Source organism: Ursus americanus, chromosome 18 (assembly GCF_024610735.1).
Source record: "Ursus americanus isolate L20-20 chromosome 18, mUrsAme1.1.p, whole genome shotgun sequence".
In the NCBI taxonomy this organism is placed as follows: Eukaryota; Metazoa; Chordata; class Mammalia; order Carnivora; family Ursidae; genus Ursus; species Ursus americanus.
In genome coordinates this window covers 21293929-21308812 of record NC_142144.1, presented here as the reverse complement: position 1 = coordinate 21308812, position 14884 = coordinate 21293929, and the positions used below count along the sequence as shown (strand labels likewise).

General features: G+C 42.6%; 1 protein-coding gene across 1 annotated transcript; it reads left to right on the top strand.

Annotated features, from left to right (window-relative positions):
- Window positions 1–7915: 7915 nt before the first annotated feature.
- Window positions 7916–14575, top strand: GNG10 (G protein subunit gamma 10). The gene is made up of 3 exons (XM_045814789.2): window positions 7916–8074; window positions 12469–12600; window positions 13610–14575. Exons 1-2 carry the CDS (start codon window positions 7994–7996, stop codon window positions 12592–12594), a joined length of 207 nt encoding a protein of 68 aa, XP_045670745.1. The 5' UTR covers window positions 7916–7993; the 3' UTR covers window positions 12595–12600; window positions 13610–14575.
- The last annotated feature ends 309 nt before the right edge of the window (window positions 14576–14884 follow it).

Below are 14884 nucleotides of genomic sequence, written 5' to 3'. Positions count from 1 at the left end.
TGGGTGGCACAGCGGTTAAGCGTCTGCCTTCGGCTCAGGGCGTGACCCCGGCGTTCTGGGATCGAGCCCCGCATCAGGCTCCTCCGCTATGAGCCTGCTTCTTCCTCTCCCACTCCCCCTGCCCTCTCTCGCTGGCTGTCTCTATCTCTGTCGAATAAATAAATAAAATCTTTAAAAAAAAATAATTACAATTGGTAAATAGGATTTTTAAATGTTACATGAAAAAAGAGTTTGAGATTAGAGAATTAACAAGTATTTTAGTACTATTGAATTTATGTTTAGAAAAATCATAGTTCATTTTCTTTTTTGTTTTGTTTTGTTTTGTTTTTACTTTGGACAGGGCAATAAACGTTTAACTTCCAAACCTTGGAGAGATTTTGCTTGACTGGAAGGCATCGCTAAGCTAAGCTAACATTCAGCTAGTATTATGAACCAGTCTACTGGCCCCAAACCGAAAGTTTTGTGAAAAGTAAAGATAAATGGCTTTTATTAGACATTATTATAAATAGATCTAGCTACTTTTAAGACATTAAGTTAGATATGATCTCTGTTGAGTTGCAATTGCGCATTTGAGGGAGATAAATACTGGTATTGACACAAACTAGTATATGGATGAGTATAATTAATCTTATTTGCAAAATGCAATACTCTTCACATTTAAGTGTGGGTTAAGGCCAACTCTAGAACCTAATAACTAAATAAAATTTGCTAAACAATGGGTGCCTGGGTGGCTCAGTTGGTTAAGTGGCTGCTTTCAGCTCAGGTCATGATCCCAAGATCCTGGGATCAAGCCCCACATTGGGCTCCCTGCTTGGCAGGGAGTCTGCTTCTCCCTCTACCTGCAGCTCCCCCCACTTGTGCGCGTGCTCTCTCTCTGTCAAATAAATAAATAAAATTCTTAAAAAATTTGCTAAACAAATTATTTTACCTTTCTGGTTTTCTCATCTGTGAAATGAGGGGATCTTTTTAGATAATTATGATTTAACATTCTAATATAGCCTGCAAACTCATATAGGTTTAGGGTCCAAAGTAGATTAGATTACCTGCAATTGAGAAATGTTATGGGTATTAAAAAGGCTACCTAATTAGTTGTAAACTTTAATCAGATTCTTAGTATTTAAAGGATTCAGAGTATCCCTGACAATTATGTATGGAATGGATCACATGGTCTTAGGTCAGTAACAAATGGGGTTGCTTACAGACCCATCCTGGGTGTCATTAGGGATGGAGAAACTTCCTCCCATTTGACAGTTCTCTTGTAACCTCAGGAAGAGTGAGCCAGATGCAGTGGAAGGGCTCAGGCTTTGCAGCCAGATAGACCAAGATTTCGTTTCTGGCTCTGTAACTGACCCAGTAACTTGACTTTGGGCAGGTTAACCTCTGAACCTCATTTTCCCATCATCATTATTATTATTCTATTTATTTATGTTATGTCAGTCACCATACTTCATTAGTTTTTAATGTAGTGTTCCATGAATCATTATTTGTGTATAACACCAAGTCCCATTTTTAATAGTACAGTTACTAACTACCTCACAGGATTCATGTGGGAATTAAACAAGATAGGGGTAAAGTATTGGTGTATGTTAAGTGCTCAATAAATGGGTTTTCTTGCTTTTAGAGGAAACAAGGAAGAGTCATTTTCATTTGTTAAAATCCACGTTAATAGGAGTGTGTTTAGTGATGATTACAAACCCCTTGTTTCTTTATTCTTTTAATAGGTATTTGAATCCCTTACCTTGGGCAAGGTACTGTGATAGAGTGGAAAAGTGATGCCTCTTAGGACTGGAATTGTGTATTTTAGTGGCAGCTACCTGCCCCTTGTTGCCTTTGAGGTAGAAGTTGAAGCAGCTGAGATGACAACTCAAGAAAGACTGTACTTTCAGGGACAACAAACAGCATCAGCTACTTAACTAGTTTACGGCCTATATTTACTGCAGGGACACTGTCAATGAGATAAAGAGGCAGGCTTGGAACAGCTGTTCAAAAAGACAAGTAGCCCTAAGTTCTGCTGCCTCCCAAAGTCTCAAAAATGCCTGTGAAAATCTCTGGAGAAGCTGCACCTACAAACCTGCCAGTGAGCCTCTAGCTCCTGATTCATTACACTAAGTTCTAAAAATAATGCAATGGGTATAAGAAGTGAAATAGTTTTTTTATGGTACATTATACTGTCACATGAAATACAGTTGTTAATGTGTTTCCTTTTTCTTTTAAATCATTTTAGAAAACTGAAGGTATATATTGTCATTTTGACATAACGTTGGCGGAAAGACATACCTTCCCATTATATATCATATATATCATTTTTTAAAAAGATATATTTATTTACTTGAGAGAGTGAGAGAGCCAGCAAGTGGGGGAGGGGCAGAGAGAGGGAGAGTGAGTATCTCAAGCAGACTCCCCACTGAGTGCAGAACCCGAGGTGGGGCTCAATCTCATGACTCTGAGATCATGGCCTGAGCTGAAATCAAGAGTTGGCTGCTTAACCAACTGAGCCACACTTGTGCCCCTCGTTATTTTTATGGAGAAGAATTATTTGAAGACCCTTTTCTGAAAAATAGCCCATGGTTAGTAAAACGGTGACAAAAATACAGGTCAAAGGAGTGAAGAATTGTATACATCATAACAGGGAAATAAAACTTTTGTCTTTACAAGGACACTGACATTTCTAAAAAGTACTGAGATTCTTAAAAACAGTGGAAATTAGTAAGTTCTTATATTTTTATTTCAAGTTTTTATTTAAATTCTAGTTGACATATATGGTAAAACTGGTTTTAGGTGTAGACTTTAGTGATTCATCACTTATATGTAACACCCACTGCTCATCAGAAGTGTCCTTTAATCCCCATCGCCTATTCAGCCCATCCTCCACCCACCTCCCTCCATCAACCCTCAGTTTGTTCTTTATAGTTAAGAGTCTCTTATGGGTTTGCTTCCCTCTTTTTTTTTCTTCCCTTCCCCTATGTTCATCTGTTTTGTTTCTTAAATTCCACATATGAATGAAATCATACAATATTTGTCTTTCTCTGACTGACTTATTTCGCTTAGCATAATACCCTCTAGTTCCATCCACGTTGTTGCAAATGGCAAGATTTCATTCTTTTTGATGGCTGAGTAATATTCCAGTGGATATATATACCACATCTTCTTTATCCATTCATCAGCTGATGGACATTTGGGCTCTTTCCATAATTTGGCTATTGTTGATAATGCTGCTATAAACATTGGGATGCACATGCCCCTTCGAATCACTATGTTTGTGTCCTTTGGATGAATATCTAGTAGTGCAATCGCTGGGTCATAGAGTAGCTCTATTTTTAACTTGTTGTGGAACCTCCATACTGTTTCCGAGAGTGGCTGCACCAGCTTGCATTCCCACCAGCAACATAAGAGTGTTCCTTTTCTCCACATCCTTGTCAACATCTGTTGTTTCCTGAGTTGTTAATTTTAGCCGTTCTGATAGGTGTGAGGTGGTAACTCATTGTGGTTTTGACGTGTATTATAAGTTCTTATTTTAACCAAGAAAAAAATGTATAACAAATGTTTATAATAATATATTGGTGATCTGTGCATTTTAGCAGGAAAGGATTCTCTGGCCCTGGGCCTCACCTACTTTCAGAGCTCTAGAAATAACTACATCTGTGGGAACAGACTCTACTCCAGATGAGCAGTGACTTTTCTTGGAAGCTAAAATGAAAGTTCTTCTCCCTATTCCCACTTTGTGAGATGTTACGTAAGTCACTTTCCTTAGTGGCTTTTAGTTTCCTCATCTCTAAAATTGGGATGGATTACATTATATGAAGGTCTCTTCACTCTGAAGTTCCATGATGCAAAAATAATGGATGAGAAGACATTTTGGTAAAGTATAAAGCAAAACACAGATGGTCAGTGGCACCAAACTTGTCTGTCCATGGATCACTGTGGGAGGCACTATGCTTGAACCTTGCTGTTTCTTTCCAAGTCAGACCACTCCTCTCCAAGAGTAGCACAATCAATCATATGGAAGTGGGCAGGAGTGGTGGGTGTGTACAGCATGAAAGAGGGATATGGGACACATCTCTAAACATTTTCTGCTACCTATGGCTGATACACAAGTATTACATTATGTGTCCCCTCACTGTGGGTGGCCCCAAAGCTGCCTTTTCTAATTGGAGATAATCTCACTGCTTCGGCTGTCATTGTGCTGTGCAGATGTCTCCCATATGAACATCTTGCCACTTAACATTTCTAACAGCCTAGAGGCACATAGCATTACAGCTGAAGACTTGGTTTCTCCTAAGCCAAACTCATCTTTGTTCTTTACTCCTCCCTTCAAACCTAGGCCTGTTTCCTAACATCTGTCACAGGCTCCAGTTCTAGCCTGCTCTCTGCTTCAGAACCTTTATCCCCTTTCCTTTGCATTTTATAACTGCCATGGAATATGCCTGATTAAGTCTTTTAAATTTATTCTCCATCCTACCTTCGTAGTTCTACCTAGGGCCTCATTCCAGCCACTCTCTCCACCAAAAAGACAAAACAAAATCATTATTGAAGTCTTTGTTTCTCCACTTTCCGTTCATTTCGTATCCTCATTCCAGATTAATATTCCTAAAATATGTTACCATGTGGCTATGCCGCTGTTTGCTACAAACTTTTCTGTTTCTTTTGAGGTTTTCTGTGACTTTGAGTCTTAACAGCTTTGTATTTTCTATTGCTCACTAGAGCCTTCTCCATTCTTTAATTCATTCATTTATTCATTCCATATATACATGGCCTGCTCTCCCCTCGTTGGAATGCTTTCCCCTGTCCTTGGTGCCATGTGCAAGATTCATATTTTCAAAGTCTTGGTCCTGCCATTTACGGGAGCTTTCCCTAACCCTTCCAGTCTGTCTTTGCTCTGAGTTCTTTGCCACACTTTTTTGACACATGACCTTTCTGCTCCACCTTACTCACCAACCTAGTAATGTTTCTAACATGTAGTTTCATCTTTTAACTTAAATGTAATTTAAGTTCTTTGTGGTAAGGAAACTTGTCACTAGAGAGGGCTTTAACATTTGCAAATTTGCTCATCATAAGAAAAACTTTAACACTGCAAAGACTGAACACATAGCTCACAAAATAAAAAGAAGAAATGTTTAGTCTCAACACTTAAGATGCTTAAAAGATGTGAGATGCCATATTTCATCTACTAGGTTAGTAAAGATAAAGAACCACAACATAGAATTGTGAGGGTGCAGAGAAATAAGCAGTGTTCTGGTGGAAACAGCAATTGACTGCTACCACCTTCTGGAGGATCAAGTTGGAAAAAGTGTAAGAAACCGTTTATATTTTTAGTCCATCAATTCCACTTTTAGGAATGGATCCAAAAAACTGCCCCCCAAAAACCAAACATGCACAAAGCTGTATGTTTAAGGAGGCCACTGCAGTGTTAAGTAATCAGGCAGTAGGTACGTTATGATGCAGTTCTACAATGGAATATCATGCAGTCATTAAAAGTAATAGATGTAGGGTATATCTTTTCTGACTGCTCCCGGCCCCCTTCCGGTATCAGCATCTTGGGTTTCCTTTAGGGAACCACTCTTCCCCTACCCCCCTCAGTCCATGTAGTTTGGGTGTCTTAGCTTGGGTTCCTCAGAGAAATAGACTCTAAGAGATTTTCATGCAGAAAGTTTACTGGGGAGTGTCAAAATCAACACCTGAGGGAGAGGCTAGGGAGTGGGGATGTGGGCAGAGGGTGGAATTGAACTGTGAAGTAGTTGCCATAAAGGCCTCAGATGATCCCAGCAAGGAGCTGTGGAGCTGGGATCATCTTTCAGTGTTGTTCCAACTTGAGGCAAGGGGATTGGGGTTCAGGTCTTATACATCCCACATCAATTTGGATGAGTGCTGACACTGGGAGGGATGCCTGTCAGCTAAGGGCAGTTCCCAGAGAGGGACTTAGCTGAGGCATCAGCTGCAGCTACTCCCAGCAGCTGGGGGAATGAGTGCCTCAGTCCTAAATGGCATCCTCATCCTCCTCCTGGCCAGGCACAGCTAATCTGGGCATTCCAACCCTACATAATGCTTGCTTTCAAATAATGATTGGTTCGGGGGGGGGGGGGCACATGACTGAATAAGGTTGGTAAGATTCAATATGGGGGTTTTTGTTGGAACAATGAGAAGGAAAAGAGGCGCTCTTGCTCCTGAGTTTGCTAGGTTGGGACAATGAAAGCATGGAACGAAACTTCCTTCACAGCACCTTTTAGAGAGAGTCTATTTACCACTGAAGAAAGTGAGGCCAACACCCAGAAAAAACAGAGCCAAAAGATAGAGAGCCCCAAAGGCTACTATTCGGGCAATTAAATCCACTACTTTAAAGTCCCTGGGCTTTTCAGTTATTTAAGTCACTATATTACCTTTTTGCATTACTCGATTCAAACGAGTTCTGACATATACAGTTGACCCTTGAACAACGGGGGAATAGGGGCACTGACCCAATGCAGTCAAAAATTCACATATAAATTTTGACTCCCCCAAAACTTAACCACTAATAGACTACTGTTGACTAGAAGCCTTACTAATAACATAAACAGTTGATTAACACATATTTTGTATGCTGTAATATATACTGTACTCTTCCAATAAAGCTAGAGAAAAGAAAATGTTAAGAAAATCATAAGGAAGGGGGTGCCTGGGTGGCTCAGTTGGTTGAGCTACTGATTCGTGGTTTTGGCTCTCATGGTGATCTCAGGGTGCTGACATGGAGCCCGCAGTTGGGCTCCATGGTCCATGGGAAATCTGCTTCTCTCCTCCCCTCCCTCTGACTCTCCACTCTCTCTCTCTCTCAAATAAATAAATAAATAAATAAATCTTAAAAAAAACAAAAACAAAATCATAAGGAAGAGAAAATACTTTCAGTACTGTATTGAAAAAAAAAACAAACATGTATAAGTGGACCTGCACAGTTCAAGCCTGTGTTGCTCAAGGATCTACTACTGTACAATGGTATACAACAATAAAGGCAATATTCACGATACATTAAGTGAAAAAAATTAACGCAAGACATACATTTTACATATAGTAATGATGCCGGTTTTGTAGAACAAACTAATGTACACCATTAAAAAAATAATTAAAAAAAAAAAAAAAGAGGGGCGCCTAGGTGGCACAGTCAGTTAAGAGTCTGACTTCGGCTCAGGTCATGATCTCAGAGTCCTGGGATCCAGGCCCTCTCTTGGCAGAGTCTGCTTGAGATTCTCTCCCTCTCCCCCTCCCCCTGCTCTCTCTCTCTCTCTCTCTGATAAAATAAATCTAAAAAAAAAAAAAAAAAGAATGCAGCACAACAGAAACAATGTTACATACATAAAGTGGTGAGATGGGACGGGGGGCGGGGAGGCTGAATTTGATTTTCTTCTATAGGTTCCGCAAAGATGTCAAGGCCTGGGATTTGAGCCCTGCTTACCTCACTTACCTACCGAGTCAACTGACGGGATTCCCACGGAACAGTAACAGGGGACTCACAGACCTGTCACCGTTGCATGGGGCTCCTGCCAACCGTCCCCCTCTTCCCCCACCCTCATTACAGCAAGGCACGGAAGCCTTCGCGAGCTTACTTCATCAACTCCTTTGCCACCTGGGCTCCAGCCACACGGAGTCACAGTGCCGATTTCTCAGGAGTGCGTCTCCACCTTCCCGAGCCCCAGGGTCCCCGCCGCCACCCGCAGCTCGCGCCCGCTCCTCCAAAAGCCCCGCCGCGCTGAGGAGATGGGCCCACCGCGCGGCTCCGCGTCCAGGCGCAGGTGCGGGTACTCTCCACGTTCCGAGAGCAGAGAGAGTTAAGTGTCAGGCGACTCGGGACCCGACACTGTCGCTTACCTGCAGCTCCGGTCGCGCGGGGGACGGCCACTGGGAGAGGCGGGGCAGCGGGCGGCGGGGCGGGCGCAGCGGCTTCCCCGCCCCGGGGCGGTGCTCGCGCTCGGGGCCTCGCGGCTCCCGCAGCCCGGCTCCCCCGCCCTCGGAGCCCAGCGCCGCCGCCATGTCTTCCGGGGCCAGCGTGAACGCCCTGCAGCGGCTGGTGGAGCAGCTCAAGCTGGAGGCCGGTGTGGAGAGGATCAAGGTGAGGCGGGCGGCGGCGCCCTTTCCTCGGGGCGCGGTAACCGCGCCCCCGCCGCCGCCCGGGAGACGTGAGGGGAGAGGCCGGCTGCCCCTCGCCGCGGCTGGGTCGTGGTTGGGCGGCCGTGAAGACGGCGGCCCGGTCCCGGCCAGCTGCCCGACCTCGGCGGGGATGCGGCCAGTGAGAGGAAGCCGGGCCTGCTGGGCCGGGGGAGACGGGCGAGCCCTCCGGAGCGTGGCCCGGGCCGAGTGCCCCGGGAGCGTTTCCCAGTCGCCCGTGCGGACCCGGACTCGGGGTGGGGGCGGGGTGGGGGCTGCGGAGCGGGGCGCGCGCGCGCAGACCACGGATGCGGGCGCCGCGCGGCCGGCCTGACTGGGCTGTTGCGGGAGGATGCGGTCCCAGTCTGCGGCGGCGACGAGGACCGGCCTTAGTGAAGGGTTGATGGGACGAGAGCGAAAGCGCGGAGGAAGACGGGGCTCAGGTTTCTGGCGTGGTGACAGGGTGTAGGGCGCTGCCCTTCGCGCTGGCGGAGAGGAGGCAGAGCGGGTTCGCGGGACGAGGAGTTCAGTGTTGCACGTGGACTTCGCCGAGCTATCCAGGCTCAGAGAACAAGGCTGAAAGAGGTCATTAGAATGTGTGGGAGTAAAAAAAAAGTGCATTAACGAAGAGACCAGAGTGTGGAACCCAGGGCCAGCCAAAAGATGGCTAAGAGGGGAGGAGAACCAAGAGAAAGCAAGGAAGGAGGGGATTTCAAAAATGTAGGGCTTAGTTACTATGTCTAATGTTTCAGTTGATTGAAAAGCGTGTGTTGCGTATTGTGGGGAGCGACTAGGGTGGCATTATTTGTAGAATGTATGTCCGAGTGTATGAATGAACACTGCTGTGGATATTCCGTGTACCTCCATACTGCCTTTTCTCTACAGCTGGCACTATTGTAGACACTGAGAATATGTGATAATAGTGGCGGAGATCATCAATAAACGCATTAACCAATAAGTAAAATAATTTCGGACCGTAAGTGGAGATTCTAAAACAAGGTGTAGAGAGTTATGGAATGCAGAAGAGGTTTTCGTAACATATGTAGTAGTAGAAGCAGAATCTAGATTGTAATAGGGTATACAGGCCTTTTTAAAAAAGAGATCTGGCTTTAAAGAGGAAACAACCTTTTTTTTTTTTTTTAATTTAGGAAATGAAAAAGCCTTATTTTGAGGTTGAGGGAAAGAAACAAATTATTTTTAGATTGAGGGGGACCAACTACAGAAGGGGAATTGGAGGTAGAGGAGACAGACAGTCTGCCTATGGGAACATGGGATTGGAGGGCCGCCTTCTGAGATAGGAAGAAAAGAGATCAGGACCTTCGTGAAGATAGATGATTTTAGACATATGGACTTAAGGACTTGTATGATGACAGTTTTCTTTGTGAAACAGAAGGCCAAGTTTTCTTCTAGGGCAGAGGGGACGGAGCTAATGGAGTCACAAGAGTGAGGGTGGAGGAGAGGGCCGTTGGGAATTGGAGAGAAGCCCCTATCAGGCACATCCATAGAAACCTTGTGACCCTGAAGACCCAGCTACTTTGAGATTGGAGACTGATTGCCCTGCTTGTGGATTTTTTTTTTTTTTCTCCACTAGCATTTAGCCACCCAGGAATCTGAGTTGATCCAACTATTGGGTTAGCAGAGGCGGTATACCACAAAGATGGAGGGGGGACAAAGGGCAAGGAGCTTGAGGGGTTGGCCAGAAAGAGGCTTAAACACAGGTTGGATAGAGAAGGAACTGAGCTGGCCTCCTGGTGGTGGGCCTGGCAAAAGGGGAGGAGGTTTTCTCCCTGAGGTCAAAGAACAGGAAGCAACATTCTGGATGGGTAGGAGAGATGTGGTCAGAAAGTAGGAAGTTGAAGTGTAAAATTTCAGATGTGGAGCGGTTATAGGTGTTGGCTGTAATTGTTGGCATTGAGGAGAAGGCTGTCTGAGGAAAGGAAGGCAGGGAACTGAAACTGGGGTTGTTGAAAGTGTTCAGGATGATGTTGGCACCTGAGAGGGAAAGGAGAGCTGTGGGCCAGAAGCCTGCCTACCCTGTGGAGTAGCTAGGCAAGATATTTTCTACATTTCAAAAATAATTACGGGTGATGAAACAGACCCAAAGAATTCAAGTGAATTGCTCAAGGTCACACAGATAATACCTTATTTGTGGGGTATTTTCATGATAGTGTGGTTTCAGGTGTTTGGTGGGCTTCTCTCAGGCAGCACCCCAGGGAGTCACAACGTTGCAGGGTCTAGTTTGCCTCATTTCAGGGCTCATTGATGAATGGATGCTCTCAGCACACCCAAAGATGTCTTCTCTTTAGCAGACTTGCTAACTAATAAATAAACCAGGACACCAGTTTCCTAGCTTATAATGGAGGGCATCTTTTCCCAGTGATTGGAATACTCGATATCCTTCCAAGGGCCCCTTCTCTGTTTTGGAGAAATCTCTGAGAAGTTGCATGGTGAGCGTGGACTCAAACCAAGGAAAGCCATATAATTTGGGTATACTACCTCCCATGGCAAATGACAGCTTCTAAGCGTTTGGGCTTGTACTCCACCCCCAAAGTCTCTTTCCTATAAAAGTACTAGAGAAATGCTGACCACTTTTATTCTTCTCTTATTTTCTCTGCATATCCACTCAGCTTAACTTTTTGCTCATGTTCTTTAGGCGAGGGTCCATTTAGTCCCATTTCTCCAGGGGTCCTGGAAGATAGTCTCTTTCTACCCATCATGTGTAAGTTCATCTGTTCTCTCTGATGGAGAGATAGTAAGCATGAGCATAGTTGGTTCTAAATTCCTTGTGAATTAATAATTGTTGTATATAACCATTAATTCCAATTATAATTAACATGAAATTATAATATTAGTTTGATAATATTATATTATGTTTTTATATTTATGTAATAAAAACTGTTATTACATTATGAAACCGAAATTCCTAAAGCATTCTGGAAACTAGATGGTAACTGTAACATAAGGAGTTGATTTTCCAGTTATAACATAAGGAGTTGATTTTCCAGTTATTTAGAAGCTTGGAAAATTAACACAAACTAGTGGTAATACTTGAACAGCAATTGGAACCATTTTTGTACAATAAGAGTGAGATTTTATACAAAATACCTTCTCAGTACACATAAAACGGAATGTGAGGAAAGCCTCAATGTACAAATCTGCATCAAATGGAGGCTAAGAAGAAAGGCAGAATAATATTTATCAGTGCTGCCTAATAAACTTCTCTAAAACTTAGTGATTTAAAGCAACATTTATTAATCCGTAGTTCTTAGGTCAACAATTTGAGCTGGGCTGAACTGTGTAGTTCTGCTGATCTTTGCTGGGCTCTTCCATGCATCTGCAGTCAAATGCAGGGTTGGTTGGTACCTGGATGATCTAGGTTGGCCTCACGTACCTGTCGGGAGGTTTGTAGGCAGGTGGCAGGAGCTGGCTCACTGATTCTTCCCACAACATCTCCAGTAGGCAAGCCTGGGCTCATTGGATGGTCTTACAGTTCCAACTACAGCAAGAGAGGTAGCTGCAAAGGCTCTTGAGACCTGGGGCTTAGAACTTGCCCATTATTTCTGCCACATTTTCCTGGTCAAAGCAGGTCACAAGGCCAACCCAGATTCAAGGGGTGTTAGGTAAAGACTCTACTTCCTGGTGAGAGGAGCTTTGCAAAATATTGTGACTGTTTTTGTAGTTGGCCACAAATGTATTGCTGACTGTGTGTCAACACTATTCTAAGTGTTTCACATGCATTTAGCTCATTTAATCGCCTCATCAACTCACTGAGTCAGGTACTAAAAATACATTTCACAGGTGAGAAAACAAAAACTGAGAAATTAAGTTAACTTGCCCAAGATCATACAGGTAATGATGGAGCTGAATTTCAGTCCAGGCATTCTGGTTCCAGAGGCTGCACTCTTAGCCAATAAGCTATCCTGCCTCAAAAGCTTGGTGGAGAAAACTTGTCTTATTTTGGGCAGACTGGATAAGGTTCCAGCTTTGTAAACAAAACAGTTTGCTCACATGGCAAACCTGACTATATAAATGCACTCTTTATAAGTGAAAATTTGTAAAGGAAGCACTATTTCTTTACCAATTTATTCTCAAAACTTAGGATTCTAAATGGATCAAAGATACAGCTTTATTGTTCCTTTATTGAAGAAGCAAATGAATAAGAAATATCCTAAATCATGGAAATTGTAATATTTCCTCTTTTGAGTTCAGTTATTAGAACTTTCAGCAAAAAAGACACTTTTGTTGATCACAAGGTGTGGGACCTTTATCAAGTTGTAGGATCATTTTTCAGAATTTCAAATGGCTGCTGGATGGCTCTGGCTGTGAGCAGCGCGTCAAGCTGTTGTCCCTTTGTTTCAGGTCTCGCAGGCAGCTGCAGAGCTTCAACAGTACTGCATGCAGAATGCCTGCAAGGATGCCCTGCTGGTAGGTGTTCCAGCTGGAAGCAACCCCTTCCGGGAGCCCAGATCCTGTGCTTTATTCTAAAGGCTGGTGAGTAAATGATACACCCTGCTATCTTGGGGCCATGGCATTATCACAGGGCTTCCCAAGCGATTGGGTACCTGAGTTTTGAATATCTACTATTGTTGGGGAAATTAAAATAAGAAACAGCAAAACGCACCTGAAGGGTGACTCTAGTCAGCATGCTTGTGGAATACATCTCATTAAGAGAGTCTCAATCCTCTTGGGCACTAACTCATGGGATGTTAATATTCTTATATACTTGAGCTCTTTAACTGAATTGGCTGATAGTAATTTCATGACCTTAATCCCCCCATCTCTGTCCTAACACCATCCCAGAGTTGTGATTTGCTGCTTGGTGCTATCAAGGAGACTTGCTGCTCTCTGGACTAAGGACTCCCCAGAGGAGACTTGTTCCTACCACCAGCTGTGATTTCTTTCAGAGGCTTTCAGAATATATTTGTTTTAATAGAGGAAGAAATGTAGCTACTAGGGAAAAGCGTGGGTAGAGTTCAAAGAGCTTTACAAATTGATTACTGAAATGAAAATACCTCTGTGGTGGCATATTAGAAATTTCATGGGTCCTAATGTGTTGTGTTTCATTCACATTTTCATTTTTTCCCCCCCTTTTTGGAAGAGGTCAGGGCATAGATTACTGGAGTCTTTGGGGGCCAACATATTTCAAATTATGTATTCTGGGGGTTTTCCTGCAGTAAGTAATCATCTTAGGCCCTTTTTCACATATTTGCAAAAGGAAATTATTCATATTAACAGAAGGAAGTAATCATGCTATCAGGTACTACTGTACCTTTTAATGGAAAATGTCCACATTTATGGTATTAAAATAATAGTCTTATGGTGGCATAGTATTTTCCTTTTTACAGAGCACCTTCATGGGTCTTACTCATTCAACAATGTAGCTTGGATGTTTTTTATATTGTTACTTTCTACTTTGAGAACACTAAAGTGACCTGAAATGACCACTAGTTAATTTTATGTATGTCTTACTAACGGGAAAACCTACCAATTCTCTTTCCAGTAAGGAAGAAGTTCACTGAGGAATGCTTTTAAGCGCAAAGTGATGAATAACTAACTGCCTCCAAGTCTCAAGAAAACACTTTTCTCCAGCCAAATGACTTTTAGATATTTCAGACCTTTCCTTGGCCTGGTCCTATAGCCAAAATTCTATGGAAATTGATGAGTTTCTACTCAGATAAGGAAACTGGGTGAGGGGAAAGACTTTAGATAATAATGGCCAGACTCTTTTGGTAAAGTGCTTTTATATTTAAGACAAACAAAAATGTTACCACCAAATACACCTCTTTCATAAGCAAATTACTAGTGTTTCTATACCTGGAATATTTGTTTTATTTACTGGATGTTTACATTTTGGGAAGGCAAACGTTTTGTTTGTTAGAAAATTGAATATTTGTAATTTGTTGTTACTAAGATTTTTATACCATACATAACAAAACTTGTTCTTTTCTCCTGAATTTACAGTTTCTAAATGAAGACAAACAAGTATAAAACTGGGGGAAGAATAGGCTTTATTAATCAAATGATGTCTTGATTTTTCTAAATGAGGAGATTGTTTTATTTGTAACTAAACATGGGAGCTGTTTCTTAGCAAACTTGTTTGGAAAGATTCATGTTGTGTTGTGTATTAGATTGCCCCATCCTGTGTATGAAGATTTGGTGTTTGTCTTCTTAAGTTCCTGTATTTTATAGTTGTGGTTGTACTTAAAACACACACACACACACACAAAACCTACATTATTTCATGTCTTTAAAAAAATGTTTAAATGTGATCTTTAGAACATTGCAAATGATTAAAAACAAAATAATGTGAAAATACTACAACCTAAATGAATTCTTCGTGTCACGATTATTTTGCTTTGATGATGTGCCTTTGATTTAATTTGGGACACTTTTAAAAGGATTATTTGTGTTTGTAATAATCTTTGATGAGCTTGGAAATAAAATTTCTGCTTAATTCATCATTTTCTATGATAGCAACATTTTGTGTCTGATTTTGTTTTAAGGCGTCATGGATTTTTGTTTGCTTGTGAAATCGAGTGCTAGAAGTGGGAAGTGAAATTTTTTCTTAAAAGTCCTTGTAGAGGGGCGCCTGGGTGGCACAGCGGTTAAGCGTCTGCCTTCGGCTCAGGGCGTGATCCCGGCGTTGTGGGATCGGGCCCCACATCAGGCTCCTCAGCTATGAGCCTGCTTCTTCCTCTCCCACTCCCCCTGCTTGTGTTCCCTCTCTCACTGGCTGTCTCTATCTCTGTCAAATAAATAAAATCTTTAAAAAAAA